Here is a 16,149-nt window from a genome sequence, read left to right as displayed (position 1 = left end):
AAAACCCAAAAAACCCAACACTTTTGGCTTTCTTGTTTTCTTTTTCTGGCAATACTGCAATGTAAACGCCAGTTTAGGCATTGTCACACCAGAAAATATGGGAGTGGGGAGACATCTGCCCTGGAGAAAACAAGGCAGCAAAGAGGACCATTGACCTGAAAGAGTTGTGAAGTTTTAAATGTTGGCTACACACACAAAGGCATCCTTGGACAGAAAGATGGAGCAGATGTATTTATTTCCAGTCACCCAGAGCCCTGTGTGCGTTAGATAGAGGCTGCTCCAGCCAGTTCTAGGCTCCTAAAAGTGGTGTGCACAGGGAAGCTGATGCCTCAGACCCAGTAGTTCCTTCTAAAGCACCTCATGGTCTCCCTGCACCTACATTTGGATCAGATAGTGACATCAGCTTTAAAATAATCCAAATTATCTATGTCCATCTTGCTAGAACTCAAATGTTTATTCATTGCTCTGACTGAAAAAAATGCAGAGCAACAGTAAATTTTTGAAAATGACCACTTTTGCTGCTTCCATTGTCTTTCCTTCTTTCGTAATGCTCTTACATTATTACTGAAGCATTTTAGTTAAAATGAAAGTTGTTTTCTATGTGAATCTGCAAAATTGATCTTGTGTGTCTCTACTGGCAGCCACCCACATGCAGACTTCACTCACCTTAATGCTGGAAATGCACTTACCTAAATTAGATATCCCATGGCAGCAGAGTGCACCGATGGCAGGGGCATATCAGTACCACCTGTGGCCCAGGAATCAGCTGGCTACTCCTTATCTTGCAGGAGATTGAATTTATGGCTTTTTTTGATTCTAAGGCTCAACTGTAAGGATACCAGATTTTCTTTGTCAATTCAGCTCAAGAATAATGCTAAACCCCTGACATTCTCAAATGGGTTTGAAGTTTGGTTGTAGCAAAGCCATTTTACAGAGCTCATTCTTTATTACAGTCCTTACCTTCACATCTTCTTGATGGTTCTTCTAGCTGCTCCGAAGGCAATGAAAATAAAGCAGCCATCAACCTAATCCATTCCATACGCTGAATTATTTTGCAAGATCAGCCAGTGCTGTATTGCCTGCAGGAACCTGATTCTTAAATAAATCTTTCCTTCTACAAAACCTATTAATGGATTTGCATTTTTCCTTTCAGAAATAGAGAGGGAGCTGTGACTGGGAGGCGGGGTGGGGTGAAAGTAATAAAGGAAGTATTTCTGTTCTGGAAATAGCCTGCCTGGATTGCACAGGTAAAATTTGTACCATTCCCCTCCCTCACCACCATGACACTTAATGTGTGAGCTGACTTGTTACCCTGCACAGGGAGGGGGCTGAGCGAGCTGCAGTGTGCCAGCTTCCTCTGAGGGAAAGAGGCAAATTCCTGACCCCAAAGGAGAGCACTCATCCATGAAGCATTAGTGGCAAGAGCTGCTCTCATAAGCTTTTGCAGGTACAGCTGTGCTTGTCTGAGGGTGCTTGGTACAGCCCTATCAGCTGGTGGCACTTCCCTAGTGGCATGACTGTGCCAACCAAACCAATGGGACATGCTGAGCCAATAAAAACTCCCTTCTCCTGCAGCAGGTGTTTTTATCATCGTTTATCCTGCCACAGCAATGTGAGTAAACAGATTTTGGGGAGGATGAGGTGTTTCCCTGACACTTTGCTTTGCTAACTTTGAGTATTACCTCCTGAAGCACAGACCTCTGATCAGTGAAATAGAGAAGTAATCTCAAAACACCTCTAATCCTCTCCTTGGGCTGGGAATGTAGAATACCAGCCATTACTGAGCCCCTAATTCAGCAAAATGCTTTCACTTAGGTTCGTGTCCTACTGACTGATGATTTGGCCAAGTCACAAAACAAACCTATGCCACAATATTTTAGTACAAAGGCCAGGACTACTGCATGAGAACGTCCCTGATGACAGCCGCGAAGGTGCTGCAGTGACTGCTCTGCATTGCCACCTAGGAACCTGCGTTCATATTGCAGCCCGAGCCTTCAAAGTTCACCAATTAAAGCGCCAGCACGTTGGCTCTATGCAATGCAGGAAGAAATAATCTCTGATTTCAACTCATGCTTTAGATGGAAGCATGAAGTGAAGCCTCTTGACTCTGAAGGCCTTGCTTACTGTGCTTGTTCACTGTGAGTATAAACCAGTATAAACCAGTAATGATGCTCAACCACACAACAGCACATCCATGTCTTTGGGAGTGTGGGATCTGACATTTTTTGTCTGCTGGATGAAGCTTTGACTTCCCTGAAGAGGACTCACAGGGTACATGCCTGGCCCAGGACTCCATTGTGCCCTACCCGGCCAGTCACTGGTGGACAGGCAGAGATGAAGTTTACAGAGAGACCTTTAAAAAAGAATGGTGCCAAATCGACACTAAAGCTCAGCCAAGATTAAATTTTGCCAGTTTTGAGGAAAGGCACTGAAGCAGATAAAACTGGAGTAAGTCTAAAGCTTGGGTAACAAATAACCAGAACTCTTCCTGCAAAACCCTCTGCTGAAAAGCCAGTTCTACCTATCGTTCTCATCTTCCATGTCTTAAATGAAAACATGATAAACCAGAGAGAATAAATTTCATGTGATATATACACATGAAACCATGACTGCTCTTCAGTAGTTAGGTATTGCTTAGTATCTCACTAGAAGTGTAGCACTGACTACTTGGAGCAGCTGATTCTGTAAAAGACCTTTACTAGCATGCAAGCAGATGGTTGTTAAATACATCCTCCAGCTGGAAAATTAAACAGCACTGGTTGTGTTGGAAGACAGAGCTGGATGCAGCATGGTTAGCCCTGGGTTGATCAAGCCATTGCAACATTCAAGAAATTCAGAAGAGTTCAGCACTCCAGGACATCACTAGATATGACAGACCATTCTTCCCATGCTTAACTGCTATTAATTAAAAAAAACCAAACAAACAAAAAAAAAAAAAACCCAACAAAACCCCACAACAGTTGGGAAATTCTAAACAGCCAGTCTTGTCTCAGGAATCCTTGAAATGGGCTGCAGATTTAGCAGTGATGACTCTTTGGAGAAGAGCTCTTCACAGAGACCTGCATCCCAGATTTCCTAAGTTAAGTAGTGTCTTCCATGATGCCAAGCAAATGCATCCTGGTCAGTTTTGGTTTAGAAAATGTGGTAACTCCCAAGCCCAAAATCCTATGATTGTGCTGTCAGTTGTGTTCTGTGCATCAGCTTTCTCATTCAACAAATATTCAGTCAGTGGCCTGTCAGCTACTATGCTTGAGGAAATGCAATTTGGTTTTGCCCTGCAAAATTGTGATAAAGACATATACTTGGCTGATTTTGTATGCTTGTCAAAGCATATGTTGTTGGACATTTTCTGTGCTGCTGAACTCACCCAAGAAGGTGCATTGACACAAGAAACCTCTCTCCCCTTCTGTTCATGGTGTGGTATTCAGAAAATAAAATCCATATTTTACCTTTTAACCAAGTGTACATGGTTTGGAAGTGCACAGACCCTAGGAAGATATTTGCAGAGATAGCTTGAAGAATAAAAATGCAATTAAGAGAATCAAGCCAGTTCAAGATGCAAGGAGTTAATGGTGATACACACAGCAGCCTGTAGCTGTTTTTATTTATTGATGATACTTCAGTATTTGAGGCAGCAGGTAAACCTGACTGGTTTTACTATTAAGACCAGTTCCAGCTCTTTATTCTGTCTCTCAAGTGACTCCTCCGATGAGAGGTAAAAAACATTCTGTGACCTTAGCACTCATCACTCTTTTTCAGAGAAATCCTCAATTATGTCAAAGAATTTTTGAAATCTGTCTTGTCAGGAACAAAATCAATAGCACCTAATTTTTATTTTTAAAAAGGGTAATTTTCAGGACAGAACTGCCAGTGCTTTGATTTGATAAAGGACAAACTTATCAACAAAATTAATGTCCCCAGAGTATGTATGTCCAGTAAGACAAAAACAAAACAAAGGAAAAAAAAAAACAAACAAACCCAAACACCACAAAAAACCCCAAACCCAAAAAAACTAAACCACAAACGTCAGAACTACCAGCCTCCTTGCCAAACAGGTCATTCATTCTGCTTCTCTCCTCAAGTGTTTTGCTACTCCAGGGCTCCACATTTAAGTGCATTCACTGCAAAATTCTCCACCGTGCTTGACCCTGGGTTTCTCATGCTATAACTATTTTCTTTCCTTGTAAGAATAGTCACAAGCTGAAATTAGGTGGAGGGGCTGGCTTTCGACCTCCAGGGCTGGGTGTGTGATAAAGGGGTATGAGCCGAAACATTTTGCTTTTCTGAGAAACTTCACATTTTTTGCAACTCTTACAGTATTTTTCCTCATGCCTGAATCCTTGCACCTCTTAGAGCAGTGTTTTCATGCTCTCTCCCCAGGCTTTCATTTATGTTATCTCTCCTACTCAAACACAAAGTCTAGCCTTAAAGTGTGAGTAGCTTTTCCTGCCTCCACCAGAACATGCCTGGCTCGTCAATAGTGATGGCAACCTCTTTTCAGGACTACAGGGTTATTACCCAAAACACTGTGAAAAAAAAAATCTGGTTTTACAGTTGTAATGAACATCTACACCAATGTGCACAACCAGATTTTGACGCTGGCTGGCAGTGAGAACCTTCACTCCTGCATCTATCCTGCACATAGCCCAGCTCTGCAGGAAACTGATACGCAGCCCTGGCCCAGCTCCACAAGAAGTTGGTTCACAGCCATGGCTAAGCTATATAGGGAGCTGGCAAGCAGGGAGTTGGTGTGCAGGAACATGCACAAAGGTAGCAAAAAGCAATCTGGACATACAAATCCCACTATCCCACCCCTTCCTTGCCCTTCTAGAAGAAAAAAGTTTAAAATAATAATACTTCAGAAGCTTCTGCTGCAAGTCCTCTGCCACTGGCAGGATTTTCAGGCTGGACACTGGAAAAGAGATTTGAGAAATACAGTGGGAACAAGGGAAGAGAAAGGAGGGCCTGTCCAAGCTCATCAGTTCCCAGCAGGCTTAAGGTTGAAGTCAAAAGCTTCCTGATGACCACCAACAAGCTACTGAAGCATGAATATAGCAGCTAATTGAGAGGCAGAGTTGATTGCCTGCACTGCACTTAGGCGCTTCAGGGTAAAAAAATACAGAAGAAACCTCAAAGCGATATGTGAATTTTTATGGGACATGGACAGAGAGGACAAGAAGGGAATCTGTAGTGTTAAACCTTACCCACGACAAGCAGTACAATGTTCAAATGTTAATTTAGAGAGCAGAGCTGAAGAGCTTGCACCTTTCTGCCTATTGAAGCCTTTGCCTGCAGCAAACACAGGTAATCAAATTATGGTAGGCTGTTAAGCACTGACAATAAACTATCCCTGGACATACACAGGGCTATGCAGTGTTGCTTGATAAAGTGTAAAATTTCTTTCACTCTCACCTGTTTTTTCTGTAAGCTGATGTTCATTTTACTTCTGGAAGGAATAGCAAATGCAGCATCAGTTTGTCAGTGACTATGCAAATTTTTTACATATCTGTAGAAGTTTTAACTGTCTCTGCCTCCAATGCTCTGGCCTCTCTTTAATTTCTTTGAGAAAAATACTGTGTTTCAGAAAAGATTGTCAGCCTGGCTTTCATCTTCCTGTTGCATGTGCAATTGCGTGCGTGCATGTGCGTGTTAATCCGATAGAGTAGTGCTAGAGCAGGTGTTACTTGACACTGTGCTGACACTGAAATTAATGTTTATTCTCAAAGCAGTCATTGTGAATCAGGGTCATTCATTATCCTGGAACAAGTACATGTTTTTTTTTCTCTAAACTGTCCTGCAGGCACCTTTGTGTGGAGCTCTAAGATGAATTCTGTAATAGTCACCAGCCCCACCGCCTGGCACATCCCAGTTGCAGCCATGAGCACATTACATACCTTTCATCCAAAGCAAAAAGGTAACAATTAATGCTTAGGTCACTTCTTAGGGCCACCAGATGACACAGCTGGTAATACAAATACTCAACATTGTAAAATAAAATCATTATTAAGTCCTTTAATAAAGCAATGATTTTATAATATAACTGTTAATAATGAGCATCATCTTATTTTTATGTATTCTAAAGTTACAGCAGTTGCAGTAGTACATATTAAATAAACTTAAATATGTGACCAAAGAAATCGCTGCTGAGAACAGATACTTCAGGCTGTGCAGAGGACTCGGCCATTCGGGATTCTTGTGGTCCTTTATCTGTCCTTAGTCTCTCAGTCCATGGCAGTATTTATAGTGTATGGTCACATGCTGAGGAAACTTGGACAGTACAAAAGCATAAGAATAACTGTAAATGAATGAAAATTGGGCACCCTAGAGTAGCAACAATAAGAAACCCAGAAGGCTTTTGGAAAGCAGTGCATTTTATTCCCACATCTCATTCCGTAGTCTTCCGCTGATGCTATTAAAAATACCTCAGCACGAGGCAGTGTTTTTATTTTATTGTGCAACAGTATGTTTTACTGAAAAAGTAGACTGCATTTGCCAAATTCCCATTTTAATTTAGGGAATTTACATTTATAAACAGAATACAATATAATCACAGCTCGACTATACATGCAAATAATACAACATGATAACAGCAGCTTTTTTTAACAGTGAAAAACTGTTCAGAGTTCCTCAAATGTCTACTGACACTTCATCAACAGTAAGCGGTGAAACACTGAACCTTCCCAGGAAAAAAGGAGTCCGGGGGAGAGCTTTCTACAGCATGTGCCACACACAGTGTATGCTATGAGATCTAAGACTGGCATCCAGGTCATAAAAAGATCCACATTTTGTGTGGACAGCAAACACTGAGCACAGTGAAGACAGATCAGAAATGTGGGTTTCTCTTCAGCCATCCATTTGATTATAATGCAGTTCAATTTTGTAATGAGTTCAATAATACAGCAACTGTTACATCATAGGCAAAAACTTCTGTAATCTAGGACATGTTTGAAAAACTAACAAAACCTCTTGTTATATTCAACTATAAAAAAGAAACAATTTTATTGAAAAAGATGGCATATGGAGCTTGAATGGAAAGTAAACATATTTTGGCATACAGCCAGTAGCTCTCCACTCTAAACGCAAGCAACACAAAATGTGTGATGTACAGACCTCCATGCCCTGTCCCCAGCTCAGCAGCTGCAGGCTTTTAGCCTGAATGTCATTGTAGCTGTCTCAAAATTCATGGGTGATGCCAGGTCACCCAACTTCTGCACTCACTCAAAAAAACTACTGTGGCACTCGATGCCTCTGCCTGCAATTATTGACAAGAATCTAAAGCTCCCCTCGAGACCAGTTTTGCAAATATTCCCTGCTGGGTAAATTGCTCATGTTGGATTTCAGTGCTGAACGTGCTGTGAGGCTAATGCTGCCTGCTTGGCATCAGAAGGCATTGGGCTAGGCACTGCTTAATTACGGCTGGGAATAATTGGGTTTTAGTTCAGTGGCTTAATAACTAATAATACAAGCAATAACAACAACAGTAAACAACTTGGTTCCTTTTTTCAAGACATGATAACAACTTGTTTCAGCCTGTAGTCAAGACAGCCCAATGGCTGGGGTACCTTTTCGGGATGAGGAAGACTGAGTTGAATCTCTTATCTGCCTGATTCCGAGCAAAGGTTTGACCCAAGGACCCTCCCCTACCAAAAGGGCATCTCCAGGCTAAGAAATGCTTGAACGTCTGTTTCCCCAGTCCTTCCCTTTGAATGTACATGATACAAAATATTCACATGTTCAGCAGAGAGCCCACTGGCGTGGGCCTGCTTCTTGCTTCCCACAGAATTGCTGCAGTGGCCAGGGTGGAGGCTCAGCTCTGTCCCTCACAGCCCACAAGGCACAGGGGATCAGCTTCCACCAGAGCTGCGCAAACCTTGCTGCTGAGGGCACAAAGCAACCCGGTCCACCAGTGCTTGGTTGTGGGATCCACCAGAGCACTCTGCAGCTCCCTGCCTGCCTGCCTGTGCCTTCTCCCACTGGACACCACAGTACAGGGAGAGAGAGGGCTGATTTGCACAAAACCATGTCCCAGCACATGGCCAGGCTGTAGCAAACCTGTCCTGCAAAAGCACCCCTGGCGACCCCAGAAATGGTGTCTCCAGTTCTGCTATCAGCCTACAATTCTGAAAGACAGAGATAAGAGAAGACACCTAGGTTCAGGCTCTGGTTCACATGACTTTAGGGTACAAGTTTGGGATAGCACAAGGCACACACTTCGATTTTTTTATAGCCCTCCTAAATCAAATCACTATGTAAAACATTTCCAAACTCTTTTATTTGGGTCAAGCTAATATTCCCAATGCTACATGTAATTAAAGCTCATAGAAAAACATCTGTCTTTTGCTAACCAAGGCTTCTCAGAAGTTCAGATCTGGTTCAGCTCTCACACACACCACTGCAATACAAAACATTTCTATTGAAGACAGGAACCACCCAATGTAAACCAGGTCCAAGGCCCAGCCTGGCTTTGGAATCAAGGAGAGTTTCAATTCTTCTGTTAAATGGATTTTTTCACCAGTGTAATTGAAGTTGCACAACCTCTAGCTCTGTTGCAATTGCACTGACACAGAGGAGCACATAAAAGTACAGTTAATAGGACCTTATACGTTGTAGGAATTTTATCTATATTGAGTACCTATAATTGGATGGATGCAGATAAGGAAGCACATCAACAGAGCCTCCAAATAGTGTTAAAATCACAAGGCTCCAGGCACAAGCTCAGCTACAGACCACTGCTGTGTCACTGGAACTGCTGACTAACTCAGTGGTACTGATGTCCCTCATCGCCCAGGCTGCTGGGCAAGCACACCATGACTTCCCATTACCTAACTCTCTGTGTCCACAGCAAAGGACTTGGCATTTTTAGCTGTGGTGGGTCTAAATTGATGTACTGAAAGCAGCTGAAAGCAAGCTCAAAGCATGAGCAAACTCTGACCTTTCACTTTTTGACAATGAGGTAAAGTCATTCTTACATGATCAGCATCAATGTGGAAATGTATGCTTTGCCTTTCCCCCTGTACTGAGAACCAGGTGTCTGTCCTCAAGCAATAGGTTTTCAGACCTGTTTTTTAAGGGTTTGGTAGCTCTTCATTTTCTATCAAATAATCCTTCTTTATATAATTAGCACCCCTCACCAACCTCCACACTCCAAGATAGGCATCCTTCAAGAAGCTCCTGTTCACGTCTTGTGTGCTGGTGGCTTCTCTCTGGACCGCCAGTCCCTTGTCAGGTTTTTCAGTGCTGTCCTTTTCTTCCTCTCTGATCTGGCTGTTCCCTGTGGCTGGTCCTTCCACTGCTGCTTCCTCAGCTCCCTTCTCCTGGGAAATAGCCTCCATTGCAAACAGTGCTTGATCCCCAGCCTGCCTTTTCCCTTCTTCTTCTCTAGCTTCTTCCTCCAGGTCCTCGTAATTGCTCTGCCTTCTGGTCTCAATGTACTTGGCCACGCAGTAAATGACAGACCCCAAGGTATTGACCACAACACCAGCTATAAATAACCTTGTGGGCTCCACATCATTAAATGCCACCATGCCCACTGTGATAGTTGCTATGCTTTTCACCACCCCTACAAAGCTGGTGGTCACAGCTGAGTTAATGTAAGTGCAGTGAAGAGTGGTAAAGTTCATGGCACAGCTAATCAGGATGCAAGCAATAAAGATGCATACCATGGCAGGGTCCTTCCACCCTGGGAAGGACCAGACATTGATGGAATCCATGCTGGCAAAGGAGCAGATGATGAGAAAAGGAGTGGCTGAAACAGCAATGGCATACTGAGCTGTCAGGGGTCCATATTCACTGTCTACACTGGTCTTCTGAATGAGCACCAGGTAGGCAGCATGTATCAGCACAGCCAGCACACCTGTCACATAGCCCATAGCATCCCCAGTCAGGTCACCAGCTCCTGTCAGGAGAGTCACAGAAAGAAACAGGCACATTTTTTGGCATGTGAGACAGAAAGAGAACACTGTTTTAGAATGGGAGGATATTTAGGAAATAAGCATCAGCACACTTCCCATAACTCCTAGGATTTGTCATGCTTGTCCCAAGGTAGGACACGCTTCCCAACAAATCTGTCTTTTGAGTTTTTTTGCAGACTGCAAAACTACTGAATGTCATTCACCGTCCTTCTAAATCCCACAGACAAAATCAGATTGTGTTCTCCCTTTTGTGAAGACATGATGGGTCATTTGCAGCACACGTGCACAGCGAGCCCGAGCACCTTCTCCTGCAGCTCTAGCTGGTCAATGTGCCTCGAACCTCCATCCCTCCTGCTTCCCACAGCAGGGCCGAGATGCATAGAGACCCCACAGTAAGAGACTCCTTGCTGAGATCCCTGACAGGCTTCTCTGCAGATTAAGCTACCCATCACCCGTGCTCTGTTCCCTGGGGCAGCACCCAAACGAAGTGTGCTGCCAGCTTTGTCTCCTACCCTACCTACACAGGTAGGGTCCCTGGCCCAACAGGTTTGCAACTGAACTCAAAGGTACCTCTGTAAAACTGCACTTACCCCAGCAGGGCTGCAGATGCCCCCATTGGGTTGCAATTGCCCCAGACGATTGCATCTGCCCCTGTAAGGTTTCACCCATGCCTGATAAGACCATACTTCCCTCTATGGGGTTGCACCTTCCCCAGTCGGGTTGCATAATGTTGCACCTCTATCCATAACGTTGCACCTACTCCCATAGTTTAGCACGGACCCCTATGGGGCTGCACCGACCCCCACAAGGATGCAGCTATCTTCGTAATGCACTGAGTCCTGCAAGATAGTACCTGTCACAGCGCTGCTGGATTTCCCCCGTACGGCTGCATCCCGCCCGTGCGCCTGCATCTCCCCAGTAAGGGCTGCAGCTGCCCCCGCGGGCTTGCACGCCCTTCCCACATGTACTCGCACCGGGGCTGCCGGTGCCCGCTCCGAGGAGCAGCCAGAGCGGCGGGGGCTGCCGCGGCAGAGGCGCCGCCGCCGTCGGGGCACCCCACAGCAGCCCACCCCGTCCCGTTGCTCCGGTGCGGTCGCACTCACCGGCCAGAGCGGCGCCGCAGGTGGTGATGAGGACGGCGATGAGGACGCCGGGCGAGGGCATGCCGTCGCGGAGCACCAGGGCGCCTGTGAGGAGGGTGACGAGGGGCAGGCAGCGCTTGAAGACGACGTACATGGGAAGGCTGAGGCCGCGCAGCGACCAGAGGGTGAGGGTTGATTGCAAAGTGGCCAGGGCGGCCACGGCGGCGAAGGGACGCGCCAGGCGGGGCCCGAAGGGCGGCAGCGCTGCCAGCCCCCGCCGCCGCAGCGCCTCCAGCCCCAGCGCCGCCGCCGCGCTGCTCAGGCACTGCAGCAGCGTCAGGAAGGCGAAGTGGTAGCGGGCCAGCAGGAACTTCAGCAAGATGTTCAGCGAGCCCGAGCACAGCCCGTGCGCCACGGCCACCGCGACGCCCCGCGCTCGGCCCCGCCAGCGGCCCATCCTCCCGGCGCTCGGCCCCGCCGCCGGGACCCGCGGCACTGCCGCCCGCCCGGCCACCCGCGGCGGCGGCGGCGGGGGGGGTGCACGGGGACTGGCGGAGACAGGGGGCGGGCGAAGGCAGGACACGCTCCCGGCAGGGTGGCAGCCGCCCCCGACGTGTACCCCCTCCTCCCCGCCCCTCACATGTCCCCCCACCCGCCACCCTCAATTATCTCCGTTGACGCTTTCGATGTCCCACCCCATCTCGCCGTTCCCGGGGCTCCCATCGTTTCGTCTTCGGTATCTCCCGGCTCAGCGGGGTTGGGAAGTCCCCGTAAGCCCAGACCCGGCGGTGGGCGCAGGCAGTGGCAGCATTTTGCTTCCAGCCCGGGGGAGAACCGCGGGCGCCCGCAGCATCGCGGCAGAGAGCGGGCGGCTCAGCAGGGAACTTCGCTTCTCTCTGAGTGAGGCGGTTAGAGCAAGCCCGCATGCACCCCGAGGCGGGCACAAGTCGGGCAGAACGCTTTTCACTCCCCAGAAGACTACGGGCTCCGAGGAAGCATCGTTTGATCCTACCGACGGCATCCCTCCCGCAACCTCCCGCTTCCTCCTGTTTGGGTCCCAGCCTCCCCCAGCTGCAATCGCTAGCCAGAGAGCCCCTTCCCGTTCGGAGAAAAGGAATCGCTGCTGTGAGAGCTGAGAAACTGTTCCTAGCAGGGGAACTGGCCTTGACAGGTTACCCGTAACTGGTAATCACTCAGAAACATCCAAAGGGATGTTTAAAGCCCGGCAAAGTTTAAATAAGCATTTCCCTTCTCTCGACTTGCCAGATGAAGGTTTTAACGGGGGACTGCAGTATATCACCTCGACTCTGAGGAAAAGCAAAAGCTGCAGGGCTCTCGGACAGACAGTCCTCCACCAGCCTCCTTCAGCGTCAGACACCACCAGGGAATTTATTCAGAGCTGCCTTATAATCTTGAGCCTCCTTTTAACATCATACATGCTAGGGCTCTCAGATCAGCAGCTAAGGCTACCTTTCATCCAGCAACACAAGATTAGCAAAGTTATTCTTTATTTTAAAAAACAGCCACAACTATTTTCTGTGGTTTCTGCAGAAAAAAATGTTACATTTCAGCCTTAGTCGAGTTCACTGACCTCCCTGGACATACCCATCTTCCAAAGCCTGCTATACTTCTTCTCAGTCATCACAATGGCAACTCTTGTACAGCTCAATGTCCAGGTGAGACACATAGCAACTGCAGGAAAGGGGTGCTGATGCCAACAGCTCTCAGCAAGAGCAGGGCAGGCATTAGGACTGCCAGGCAGGCAAGTGTACATGAAACAACCATGTTAGTATGGAGCGGTGGCAGGAAAAATACATTGGACAGGCATCACTGGGATCTTCATCTGAACCAAAAGTAGCTGTGTAGACCAGGATTATTGCTGGGTGTAATAAGGGTGCTCTGGGTATTCACACCAATCAGTCGGACTGAAGAGGATGTGTTATAGATTCCCTGGATTACAGTTAGTGGTGCAGCTGGTACAGGCAGGGAAAGAGGCAAAGAAAGGTTTATAAAAGGAGACAATAGAGGTACACATGAAGGTGAAGATGAAAATTGACAATAAGTGAAAGGAAATCATGGGTACTGTTAAACAACAGGGAGAAATAACAAGAGAAATAATATTGTCTAAGCAAAAACTAAAGGAGCTTCTTTTCTTCAGCTTTTGGGGTAAGGATGGATGCAGAAGCAATGTTTGGAAATCTGAGTCTGCTTCCAGAAGCCGAGTGCAAATCTACCTGTACTTCAGTGCCATCACACTGCCATGCTTGTGCAAGCAGGTCAGCAGCTGCTGATGACTCTGCCTGTGACTGACGCAGACACAGCAACTGCTTCCTTCTACTTTCTGATATGTGTTCCTGCATAAATATTCTTTGTCATCAGAGGCTGGCTCTAGCTTGCCTGTCTTTTATTTCTTAAATTTATTATTTTGTTAATACTCTTCTTATTCCCTCTTCCTTGCCTGGCATTTTCTCACTCACTTTCCCCATTCCCATTACAAAGCCTGCCATTAATGCAAGAACAAGACTGACTTTGTAATGCCCACCCAAGTCAAAACTGCAGCCTCTCTTTTCCTCCTCCACTTCTTCCCTTTTCCTATATAGAACCTATAGGAGGATTATCCTGATATTTGTAATTTTAAATTGGCTTTCCCCCTTTTGCCTTTAAGTGTTCCCTAATTATTTTCCGTGACAGTTTATTCTCCACTTTGTTCTTGCTCTGGTTCTTACCAAGGCAGTTGTATTTTCATCTTCTTTTTACATGCAAATCTTTAGTTTTAATAATATTTGAATACTTATATTTATTTTGATTAAAAAATCTACTGATGGAAACATTACAACACTGAACACCCCCTCACACCTCCACTTCCCCAGCACTCCTTGTGTATGCCTCCTCTTAAATGTCAAGCGTAATACCTGTCTGAATTTCTCAGGTAACCTCAGTCACAAAAGTCATATATGCAATCAGGACAGTTGGAAGTTTAATTTTTGTGCATACAAAATGACACCAATTGTGTCATGGTCTCCCTGGTGTCATGGGGTGCTCAACCTCAGGGGCCTTCACTCACTTCAGCAGCTTCACCACAGCATAAGATGTGAACTCACAGTTAAGGGCCCTGAAATATTAAGACATATAAAGGTCAAAACTCTCATTTAAATTTACTGGATACCAAGTCTGGCTTCAAAACCAACTGGAGAACTGTGCCAATGCACTTACACCAGCCTCTATTTGGATTCAGCCCAAGCCTACAAGCGGTACAATTTAAAGGAACGTGTGGATCATTGTGACACTGTTTGTACATGGGAGAAAACCCCTCCTTCTGCCAAATGAGTGCAGATGGAAGAAAATTCTAATCATGCTTTCTGGAAATACTGTAAGAACTGGCACTCCACCTAAGTGTAGCCTCTGGAAGAAATTATTCTGTCCCCTCACCAGTGAGATTATCAATAGACAAGTGAGCCTCTGACATTGCAGAGGATCAGGCTGCAAATCTGCATTGGAGGCTAAGTATTTCCCTGACTGAAGCAGAAAAACAAGTGTATCAGAAGTATAAAATTTGAATAGAATAAATAGTTCATTTGGAAAGGACCTACAACGATCATCTTGCTGGGGACCAATGCAGGGCTGACCAAAAGTTAAATTATGTTGTTAAGGGCACTGTCCAAATGCCTCTTGAACTCTGACAAGTTTGGGGCATCAACCATCTCTCTAGGAAGCCTGTCTCAGTGTCTACCACCCTCTACAATAAAGCAATACTTCCTAATGTTCAGTCAGAACCATGCATCCTTTCATTAGATACCCAGGAGAAGAGATCAGCATCTCCCTCTTCACTTCCCCTCCATAGAAAGCTATAAAGAGCAATGAGGTCACCCCTTTGTCTCCTTTGCTCCAAACTAGATGTCCTCCATTCCCTTATCAGCTTTGTTGTCTTCTGGGCACATGCAAGGAGCTTCACATCATTCTTAAATTGTAGGGCCCAGAACTGCACACAGCAATCCAGGTAACGCTGCACTAACACTACATTTGGGAACTCAAATCCTACATCCTATCTCCTGGATCTCACTTGTGTTGCGAGGCCAGCATCTTGTACAACATCTCTCATGGCATTCCTAATTCTAATCTTGTCTATACACAGCAAGGAGGGCAGAGAGGATGGTGCTGTCTTTTGCCAAACCACCCTTTTCACAACATGGACTTAGGCCAGCTCCAGTACTAGTTTCCCACTGCCTCTCCACACTCACCAAGACAAGGTCCCCTGCTTTTTGATGGGAAGGGGTCAGCCAAAGCAGCAGAGAGACATCACTTGAAGTAACATTGCTGCAAAGGTACTTCCCGCACATGAGCCATTTGTATCAAGAGACAGCAGTGGGTGCAATTCATAAGCTAACATGGCTAGGAAATTTTGACCTAGCAGGGACACAGATCCCCCTGTACTGTGGTTCCTTACAGTACTGAGATGATTGTGACTCTAATCCTTTGATGCAAATTGTGTTCAGTTTTGCATTTCACCTAGGTACAACATCGTGAGGAAAAAAAACCTAACATGGAGCAAACTAGTGTCAAATTCTTAAGGGCATCACTACTTTAAATGGTTTCTTGGATGAAAATGGTGAAATCTATTATTAAATGTTCAATGGAGAGTTTGGTTTAATTAGGATGCAATGCAACCAGGAGGTAGATAGGGGTTGTGCAGAGTTGTATCCATTCCCCATTGCATGATCCTGAACACATTCAAAACTGAGTACTACTGATAGGCTGAGTACACCCATACTGGAGCAGCAAATTTTGAGGCCAGCATTTAACTTGGCTATAAGAAAGAGATCACTTCATTACTGGCATGTAACCCGCACAAGACTCCACCAAGAGTTGGTTAAATTGCTTTTCTTTATCAAAATGGAAACTGGGGGGGGGGGGGGGGGGGGGAGGGGGGGAGGAGGAGAAGGAGGGCATATGGCTAGGCAAAGCTGCATAAGGTGTGGTCTCTGAAAGCACAGAGAAAAACATGACCGTCAGCCAGTATCCATATAAGACATAAACCATGATTATACTACTCATTATTTATATGATACTCCCAGTATCTTTCATTGCATTTAGTTTTTGATCAACGTTTCTTAATTGGGGAAGTGAATACAAGAGCGTAGCCAAGATACTGTGTGCAA

General features: G+C 45.8%; 1 protein-coding gene across 1 annotated transcript; it reads right to left on the bottom strand.

Moving 5' to 3' along the window:
• Positions 1-9,065: 9,065 nt before the first annotated feature.
• On the bottom strand, positions 9,066-11,450 carry SLC35D3 (solute carrier family 35 member D3). The gene is made up of 2 exons (XM_054399208.1): positions 11,015-11,450; positions 9,066-9,895 (listed from the first exon to the last, which is right to left on the bottom strand). The coding sequence occupies exons 1-2, from the start codon at positions 11,448-11,450 to the stop codon at positions 9,066-9,068; spliced, it is 1,266 nt and encodes a 421-aa protein (XP_054255183.1).
• Between the last annotated feature and the right edge of the window lie 4,699 nt (positions 11,451-16,149).

This window comes from Indicator indicator, chromosome 2 (assembly GCF_027791375.1).
Source record: "Indicator indicator isolate 239-I01 chromosome 2, UM_Iind_1.1, whole genome shotgun sequence".
In the NCBI taxonomy this organism is placed as follows: Eukaryota; Metazoa; Chordata; class Aves; order Piciformes; family Indicatoridae; genus Indicator; species Indicator indicator.
This window is presented reverse-complemented; position numbering and strand designations above follow the sequence as displayed.